Consider the following 10,532-nt stretch of genomic DNA (forward strand, 5'->3'; position numbering starts at 1 on the left):
CTGCCTTCATGTACATATCTACCTCAAATACCTTGTACCTCTGTACAGTGATCTGGTTCTGGTATGCCCTGTATATAGCTCCATATTGATCTGGTACTCCCTGTATATAGCTCCACATTGATCTGGTACTTCCTGTATATAGCTCCACATTGATCTGGTACTTCCTGTATATAGCTCCACATTGATCTGGTACTTCCTGTATATAGCTCCACATTGATCTGGTACTTCCTGTGTATAGCTCCACATTGATCTGGTACTTCCTGTATATAGCACCACATTTATCTGGTACTCCCTGTATATAGCTCCACATTGATCTGGTACTTCCTGTATATAGCTCCACATTGATCTGGTACTTCCTGTATATAGCTCCACATTGATCTGGTACTTCCTGTGTATGGCTCCACATTGATCTGGTACTTCCTGTATATAGCTCCACATTGATCTGGTACTGGTACTCCTTGTATATAGCTCCACATTGATCTGGTACTGGTACTCCTGTATGTAGCTCCACATTGATCTGGTACTCCCTGTATATAGCTCCACATTGATCTGGTACCTCCTGTATATAGCTCCACATTGATCTGGTACTGTCTTCCTGTATATAGCTCCACATTGATCTGGTACTTCCTGTATATAGCTCCACATTGATCTGGTACTCCCTGTATATAGCTCCACATTGATCTGGTACTTCTCCCTGTATATAGCTCCACATTGATCTGGTACTTCCTGTATATCGCTCCACATTGATCTGGTACTCCCTGTATATAGCTCCACATTGATCTGGTACTTCCTGTATATAGCTCCACATTGATCTGGTACTTCTTCCTATATATAGCTCCACATTGATCTGGTACTCCCTGTATATAGCTCCACATTGATCTGGTACTTCCTGTATATAGCTCCACATTGATCTGGTACTTCCTGTATATAGCTCTACATTGATCTGGTACTTTCCTGTATATAGCTCCACATTGATCTGGTACTTCCTGTATATAGCTCCACATTGATCTGGTACTTCCTGTATATAGCTCCACATTGATCTGGTACTTCCTGTATATAGCTCCACATTGATCTGGTACTTCCTGTATATAGCTCCATTCTTGTTTATTTTATTCCTCTTGTTTTACTATTTTTTTTTAATCTCTGCATTGTTGGGAAGGGTTCCTAAGCATTTCACAGTAAAGTCTACACCTGTCGTTGTCGGTGACAGATTGATTTGTTTTGATTTAAGCAGCTTTGGGACATGTTTGTCATCAGATTGATCACCTTAATTACAGTGTTCCACTTGCTCCCCTTCCCTGTCTCTGTATTATAAACACTCTCAGTAGAAATCTGCCTCATCTGTCATTCTCCCTTTTTGTCTCTTTCCTTCTCTCCTTTCCTTCTCCCCCTCTCCTTCTCTCCTAATCCTCTCTCCTATCCCTCTCACCTATCCTTCTCTCCTTTCCTTCTTTTCTGTCCTTCTCTCCTTTCCTACTCTCCTACTTTCCAACCTCGTTCTCTGTCCTTTATCTTGGCTCGTGTGTGTTTGAGCGAGCGTGTGTATATATGTGTGTGTACCAGTGGCGGTCGGTGGCGTTGAAGATGAGGATGGATGGTGATATTGTATTTTAACGAGCATTGTCTTATTTCTATTACAGCATATTGGATGACTGTCATTCATATTCCATTCACCCAGTTCAATGTAACATAGAGAGGTTCAGGCTACTACATGATACTCTAGTTGTCCCTGTACCCATCATGAGGTTGTTACAACCTAGACTATGAATGACATTTACAACGTAGGTGCACACAGGTCGAGAGACAGTATTGAGTTGACAGTGATCTGGACAGACAGTGACACATTCAATACCGCCTTGCACACTCTTGCCTGTATCTAGCTGCTAGTGGGTGTAATCATAAGTTCAACAGTTGCAAACGAGAGTTTCTATTTGACAAATTCAGTTATGTTTATCCCCGTTTTGTTCTGTTAGCTTCTGTTTAATAAAAGGTTTTTTGAACAGAATCGTCAGAATGAATACACCCCTGATCACGCGTAAACACAGTTCACTTTCATAGCAGCCACGTTGTATTCCTTCTCGCATTTATGTTATGCGCTCTCCTCCTTTCACCTCTTCCCTTCACTTGTGGACTTCAATGCACAACACATCAGCTGTACGTGACCAAGTAAAAATAAACTTTCCAAGCCAACCTGCTACACAGCCTATATTGTTGTCATTAGCTAAAGTAACGTCCTAGTCAACATACAGTTACATACACTCAGGTTAGAGACATTAAAACGTGTTTTTCAACCACTACACCAGTTTCTTGTTAACAAACTATAGTTTTGGAAAGTCGGTTAGGACATCTACTTTGTGCATGACACAAGTCATTTTTCCAACAATTGTTTACAGACAGATTATTTCACTTATAATTCACTGTATTACAATTCTAGTGGGTCAGAAGTTTACATACACTAAGTTGACTGTGCCTTTAAACAGCTTGGAACATTCCAGAAAATGATGTCATGGCTTTAGAAGCTTCTGATAGGCTAATTGACATAATTTGAGTCAATTGGAGGTGTACCTGTGGATGTATTTCAAGGCCTATCTTCAAACTCAGTGCCTCTTTGCTTGACATCATGGGAAAATCAAAAGAAATCAGCCAAGACCTCAGAAAAAAAATTGTAGACCTTCACAAGTCTGGTCCTTGGGAGCAATTTCCAAACGCCTGAAGGTACCACGTTCATCTGTACAAACAATAGTACACAAGTATAAACACCTTGGGACCACGCAGCCGTCATACCGCTCAGGAAAGAGACGCGTTCTGTCTCCTAGAGATGAACGTACTTTGGGGCAAAAGTGCAAATCAATCCCAGAACAACAGCAAAGGACCTTGTGAAGATGCTGGAGGAAACAGGTACAAAGTATCTATATCCACAGTAAAACGAGTCCTATATTGACATAACCTGAATGACCGCTCAGCAAGGAGGCAGCCACTGCTCCAAAACCGCCATAGAAAAGCCAGACTACGGTTTGCAACCGCACATGGGGACAAAGATCGTACTTTTCGGGGGAAATGCCCTCTGGTCTGATGAAACAAAAATAGAACTGTTTGGCCATAATGACCATCGTAATGTTTGGAGGAAAAAGGGGGAGGCTTGCAAGCCGAAGAATACCATCCCAACCGTGAAGCACGGGGGTGGCAGCATCATGTTGTGGGGGTGCTTTGCTGCAGGAGGGACTGGTGCACTTCACAAAATAGATGGCATCATGAGGATGGAAAATTATGTGGATATATTGAAGCAACATCTCAAGACATCAGTCCGGAAGTTAAAGCTTGGTTGCAAATGGGTCTTCCAAATGAACAATTACCCCAAGCATACATCCCAAGTTATGGCTTAAGGACAACAAAGTCAATCCTGACCTCAATCCTATAGAAAGTTTGTGGATAGAACTGAAAAAGTGTGTGCGAGCAAGGAGGCCTACAAACCTGAGTCAGTTACACCAGCTCTGTCAGGAGGAATGGGTCAAAATTCACTCAACTTATTGTGGGAAGCTTGTGGAAGGCTACCAGAAACAATTTAAAGGCAATGCTACTAAATACTAATTGAGTGTATGTATACTTCTGACCCCCTCGGAATGTGATGAAATAAATAAAAGCTGAAATAAATCATTCTCTCTACTATTATTCTGACATTTCACATTCTTAAAATGAAGTGGTGATCCTAACTGACCTAAGACAGGGATTTTTTACGAGGATTAAATGTCAGGAAATGTGAAAAACTGAGTTTAAATGTATTTGGCTAAGGAGCATGTAAACTTCTGACTTCAACTGCACATCCCAAATGGCTATTCTATTCTGTTTTCGGTGCACTACTTTTGATATGGGCCCTAGTACAACTGTAGTGTGTATCCTATTACACAATTCAACTTTTTGTGAAAATCGGAGTTTAGGGATAGGCATCCCGCTAGCGAATGTATTTGGTTAAGAGTTGTATGTAAACTTCAACTGTAGCTAATAGAACTGACACGTTAGTAAACCTGCTACAATCATGCAGTAACGTTACAGTGTACAGTCAGCAAGCAGTTTAGCACTTACTCTGGCAGGCCTCGGTGGTAATACATTAGTAAAACCAAAAGCTTACCTTGACTTGGAAGAGTTCCAGTGATGTGTTGGATAGTCATAGCCAGCTAGCTAACATAGCATTCCTCTGTTATAACCAGCTAGCTAACATAGCATCCTTCTGTTTTAACCAGCTAGCTAACATAGCATCCCTCTGTTATAGCCAGCTAGCTAACATAGCATCCCTCTGTTATAACCAGCTAGCTAACATAGCATCCCTCTGTTATAACCAGCTAGCTAACATAGCATCCCTCTGTTTGAGCAGAGTGTTTCTTCAGGTTAAACTAGCCTAAAAGATGAAATCTCTCTCTCTCAATTGTTCTCTTGCTTCTTCTTAATTTTGGAAGAAATTAATTTATTCAAAACTGTTCAACTATTCATTTCTCCCTCTTTGTGTCAACTACTAAGCACATTAGGTGGGCAATGTTGTGGAGAGATGCCTCTCTCTGTCTCTCTGTCTCTGTCTTTCTCTCTCTCTCTCTCTGTCTCTCTGCCTCTCTCTGTCTCTATCTCTCTGTCTCTCTGTCTCTCTCTCTCTGTCTTTCTCTCTCTCTCTCTGTCTCTATCTCTCTCACTCTCTGACTCTCTCTGTCTCTATCTCTCTGTCTCTCTGTCTCTCTCTCTCTCTGTCTCTCTCTCTCTCTCTCTCTCTCTCTCTCTCTCTCTCTCTGTCTCTCTCTGTCTCTTCTCTGTCTCTATCTCTCTGTCTCTATCTCTCTGTCTCTCTCACTCTCTCTGTCTTTCTCTCTCTCTCTCTCTGTCTCTGTCTCTCTCACTCTCTGTCACTCTCTCTGTCTCTCTCACTCTCTCTGTCTCTCTCTCTCTGTCTGTCTCTCTCTCTCTCTCATCTCTCTGTCTTTCTCTCTCTGTCTCTCTAACTTGCCCTTTTCCTGTTTTGCTTTTCTGTCTTTGTAAATGTGTGCTCAGGAGACCCCCATAAAATAAAGAAAATATTAACGTTGCTCCAGCCCACTGTTCTTAGGATACCCCCAAGACAATATGTAGTCAATGTGAAGTCTAATCGGAACCCTTATGCTATATTATGCTAAACATAGATGCGTATAGAGTATATAAATGATGATTACCCCCTCAGGTTGTAAATTGTGTGCTCTAAAGGTCAGCATTATTCATAAAGGAATATCTTATTAGTATATTATACCAGCTATTTGTGGATGATTTAGTGTTGAGGTAATTGAGGATGCAGTTTTGGCCGGGTTGCTAGCGTGTAGAGAGAGAAGAGAGAGAGAGAAGAGAGAGAGAGAGAGAGAGAGAGAGAGAGAGAGATTTTACTCCAGTGCTATTGGTCAGTCATTGTAATATTTTAGTTTAAAATATTTGTTTTACTATCTATGGAACTGATCGTTCCATGTCATTTCAGCAAGCCATAACAGATTGTTCTGAAATCCTTTCTGTAGTTAGAAACAGATAAGATCAGTATTTTGTTGAAATATGATTTGATATCTGAGAAATTATGTTAATTGTTTGCACCCAAATTGGCCATTTTCATTTATAGGATTCATATAATATTCAACAACTATAGTACCTAACATTCAATTTGGACAAACCTTTTAGTAAGACAAGAGTAATGGAAAGAAATTGTCAAAAGACAACCATGGACCTCCCACACCACACCCTAACAATGAGTATGTAGTATCAGTTCTCTAAGTCTGACATGTAGTATAGAGCTGCAGCTTGGAGTATTGTTTCTTCATCCTACTGTATGTTTTCTCAGTGAATTTTGTGATGTTTTAAAAAATATATATTTATATGTTCAGAGAAATAACATATTGAAGTTATGTCCAATCCTACATCCTCCTCTCCTGTCTCTACCCCTTCTTAGCTCTGTGTGTGTGGGAACAAGTTTATTGATAACATCTGTTATGAATTCAAATGTTTGTCAAACGCTGGGCAAGAACCATCAAGGCTTCTCCCTCAGTCTTTCTCTCTCCATCTCTGTCTGTCTTCTTCTGTCTCCCTCAGTCTTTCTCTCTCCATCTCTGTCTGTCTTCTTCTGTCTCCCTCTGTCTCTGTCCCTGCTTCTACCTTAGTGACTATGCATATATGATGAACAGAGAGTAGCAGTAGCGTAAAAGAGGGGTTGGTGGGTGGCGGGACACAATGCAGATAGCCCGGTTAGCCAATGTGCGTGAGCACTGGTTGGTCGGCCCAATTGAGGTGGTATGTACATGAATGTATTGTTAAAGTGACTATGCATATATGATAAACAGAGAGTAGCAGTAGCGTAAACGAGGGGTTGGTGGGTGGTGGGTGGCTGGACACAATGCAGATAGCCCGGTTAGCCAATGTGCGGGAGCACTGGTTGGTCAGCCAAATTGAGGTAGTGTTTACATTAAATGTATAGTTAAAGTGACTATGCATATATGATAAACAGAGAGTAGCAGCAGTGTAAAAAGAGGGGTTGGGGGGCACACAATGTAAATAGTCCGGGTAGCCATTTGATTACCTGTTCAGGAGTCTTATGGCTTGGGGGTAAAATCTGTTGAGAAGCCTTTTTGTCCTAGACTTGGCACTCCGGTACCGCTTGCCATGCGGTAGTAGATAGAACAGTCTATGACTGGGGTGGCTGGGGTCTTTGACAATTTTTAGGGCCTTCCTCTGACACCGCCTGGTGTAGAGGTCCTGGATGGCAGGCAGCTTAGCCCCAGTGATGTACTGGGCCGTACGCACTACCCTCTGTAGTGCCTTGTGGTCGGAGGCCGAGCAGTTGCCGTACCAGGCAGTGATGCAACCAGTCAGGATGCTCTCGATGTTGCAGCTGTAGAACCTTTTGAGGATCTCAGGACCCATGCCAAATCTTTTTAGTTTCCTGAGTAGGCTTTGTCGTGCCCTCTTCACAACTGTCTTGATGTGTTTGGACCGACCATTCTAGTTTGTTGTTGATGTGGACACCAAGGAACTTGAAGCTCTCAACCTGCTCCACTACAGCCCCGTTGATGAGAATGGGGGCGTGCTCGGTCCTCCTTTTCCTGTAGTCTCTGCCTCTACCTCTGTCTGTCTCTACCTCTGTCTGTCTCTACCTCTGTCTGCCTCTACCTCTGTCTGCCTCTACCGCTGTCTGCCTCTACCGCTGTCTGCCTCTACCGCTGTCTGCCTCTACCTCTGTCTGCCTCTACCTCTGTCTACCTCTGTCTGCCTCTACCGCTGTCTGCCTCTACCGCTGTCTACCTCTGTCTGCCTCTACCGCTGTCTTCCTCTACCGCTGTCTACCTCTGTCTGCCTCTACCTCTGTCTGTCTCTACCGCTTTCTGCCTCTACCTCTGTCTGCCTCTACCTCTGTCTGACTCTACCGCTGTCTGCCTCTACCTCTGTCTGCCTCTACCGTGCTACCTCTGCCTCTACCACTGTCTCTACCTCTGTCTGCCTCTACCTTTGTCTGCCTCTACCGCTGTCTCTACGTCTGTCTGTCTCTACCTCTGTCTCTACGTCTGTCTGTCTCTACCGTGCTACCTCTGCCTCTGTCTCTCTGCCTCCTCTCTGTCTATCCTCCCCCTCCCTCCTCCCTGCATCCCTCCCGGTGTCTGTCATTCCAAGCGGCCCTGTGTTCCCTCCATCCATCACTCTCTCCCAGCGCTACAGGGGCCAGCAGGTAGCAGCCTTCTAATGAAGCCACTGTTTGTTTCCTGTGTTTGATAGTTCATCTGGATGGATGGATGAAGGAATCTGTGCGTGTTTTGGGAGAAGAATGGGTGGGTGTTTTGGGAGAAGAATGGGTGGGTGTTTTGGGAGAAGAATGGGTGGGTGTTTTGGGAGAAGAATGGGTGGTTGGTTTGGGAGAAGAATGGGTGGGTGGTTTGGGAGAAGAATGGGTGGGTGTTTTGGGAGAAGAATGGGTGGGTGGTTTGGGAGAAGAATGGGTGGGTGTTTTGGGAGAAGAATGGATGTGTGTTTTGGGAGAAGAATGGGTGGGTGTTTTGGGAGAAGAATGGGTGGGTGGTTTGGGAGAAGAATGGGTGGGTGTTTTGGGAGAAGAATGGATGTGTGTTTTGGGAGAAGAATGGGTGGGTGTTTTGGGAGAAGAATGGGTGGTTGTTTTGGGAGAAGAATGGGTGGGTGGTTTGGGAGAAAAACGGGTGGGTGGTTTGGGAGAAGAACGGGTGGGTGTTTTGGGAGAAGAATGGATGAGTGTTTTGGGAGAAGAATGGGTGGGTGGTTTGGGAGAAGAATGGGTGGGTGTTTTGGGAGAAGAATGGGTGGTTGGTTTGGGAGAAGAATGGGTGGTTGGTTTGGGAGAAGAATGGGTGGGTGTTTTGGGAGAAGAATGGGTGGGTGGTTTGGGAGAAGAATGGGTGGGTGTTTTGGGAGAAGAATGGATGTGTGTTTTGGGAGAAGAATGGGTGGGTGTTTTGGGAGAAGAATGGGTGGGTGGTTTGGGAGAAGAATGGGTGGGTGTTTTGGGAGAAGAATGGATGTGTGTTTTGGGAGAAGAATGGGTGGGTGTTTTGGGAGAAGAATGGGTGGGTGGTTTGGGAGAAGAATGGGTGGGTGTTTTGGGAGAAGAATGGATGTGTGTTTTGGGAGAAGAATGGGTGGGTGTTTTGGGAGAAGAATGGGTGGGTGGTTTGGGAGAAGAATGGGTGGGTGTTTTGGGAGAAGAATGGATGTGTGTTTTGGGAGAAGAATGGGTGGGTGTTTTGGGAGAAGAATGGGTGGTTGTTTTGGGAGAAGAATGGGTGGGTGTTTTGGGAGAAGAATGGGTGGTTGTTTTGGGAGAAGAATGGGTGGGTGGTTTGGGAGAAAAACGGGTGGGTGGTTTGGGAGAAGAACGGGTGGGTGTTTTGGGAGAAGAATGGATGGGTGTTTTGGGAGAAGAATGGGTGGGTGGTTTGGGAGAAGAATGGATGGATGGTTTGGGAGAAGAATGGGTGGGTGGTTTGGGAGAAGAATGGGTGGGTGTTTTGGGAGAAGAATGGGTGGGTGGTTTGGGAGAAGAATGGGTGGGTGGTTTGGGAGAAGAATGGATGGATGGTTTGGGAGAAGAATGGGTGGGTGTTTTGGGAGAAGAATGGGTGGGTGTTTTGGGAGAAGAATGGGTGGGTGTTTTGGGAGAAGAATGGGTGGGTGTTTTGGGAGAAAAATGGGTGGGTTTTTTGGGAGAAGAATGGATGGGTAGAGGAAGTGATGGTAACACATTTCCTCACAGAAATCCAACTTTAACACAGATGCACTTGCTACATAACTGTGTGTTATGCACTACATTCAATGTTCGAGATATGGAAATGTGTCTGCATGTGTACAGTGTGTACTCTATGTTCAAGTATGTGTGTGTGTGTGTGTGTGTGTGTGTTCCTGCTTGTATACACACACACACATCAGCTCGTCTTAATGTTCCAAATATTTGACCCCTCCATTCTTCCTCCCTCTGTCCTCTAGTTGTTAACTGCACAGAGCCAGGTCACGTAGAGGACAGCGTCAGACAGGTGTTGTCCGAAGGCCCCGGTCGTTACAGCTTCCAGACCGTGGTGTCCTACCGCTGTAACCCTGGTTACTACCTACTGGGAACCAGCGCTCTGTCCTGTCAGGGAGATGGCACCTGGGACCGAACACTGCCCAAGTGTCTGTGTGAGTACCAGACACACACACACACACACCGTGTGATTTTAACACACACACACACACACCATGGGATTTTAACACACACACACCGTGTGATTTTAACACACACACACACACCGTGTGATTTTAACACACACACACACACCGTGTGATTTTAACACACACACACTATGTGATTTTAACACACACACACACACACACACACCATGTGATTTTAACACACACACACACCGTGTGATTTTAACACACACACACACACACACACCATGTGATTTTAACACACACACACACACACACACACACCATGTGATTTTAACACACACACACACACCGTGGGATTTTAACACCTGTGGTTTAAAATAGCACCAGTATGTTCCCCAGTGCTCCTGTAAGCGCTGCAAACCAACACAGACACTGTTTGATGTTCTTTCCCAGAAGCCCTTACTTCAGGAGAACTGTAGGAGATGGTTCTTGTAATTACATTGATTATACCAGGAAGTACAGGTAAACTAGATATATTTACACGGCTTGTTCAGGAAGTACAGGTAAACTAGGTATATTTACTAGGCTTGTTCAGGAAGTACAGGTAAACTAGATATATTTACTAGGCTTGTTCTGGAAGTACAGGTAAACTAGATATATTTACTAGGCTTGTTCTGGAAGTACAGGTAAACTAGGTATAATTACTAGGCTTGTTCTGGAAGTACAGGTAAACTAGATATATTTACTAGGCTTGTTCTGGAAGTACAGGTAAACTAGATATATTTACTAGGCTTGTTCAGGAAGTACAGGTAAACTAGATATATTTACTAGGCTTGTTCTGGAAGTACAGGTAAACTAGATATATTTACTAG

At 44.0% G+C, this 10,532-nt stretch overlaps 1 protein-coding gene across 1 annotated transcript in view; it reads left to right on the top strand.

Moving 5' to 3' along the window:
• Window positions 1-10,532, top strand: part of csmd2 (CUB and Sushi multiple domains 2) — a 776,204-nt gene that overhangs the window by 719,835 nt on the left and 45,837 nt on the right. Inside the window, exon 56 of the mRNA XM_045695078.1 lies at window positions 9,496-9,684. Coding sequence (XP_045551034.1) covers window positions 9,496-9,684 — 189 coding nt within the window. The remainder of the gene's footprint in view (window positions 1-9,495; window positions 9,685-10,532) is intronic.

This window comes from Salmo salar, chromosome ssa14, assembly GCF_905237065.1.
Source record: "Salmo salar chromosome ssa14, Ssal_v3.1, whole genome shotgun sequence".
Lineage (NCBI taxonomy): Eukaryota > Metazoa > Chordata > Actinopteri > Salmoniformes > Salmonidae > Salmo > Salmo salar.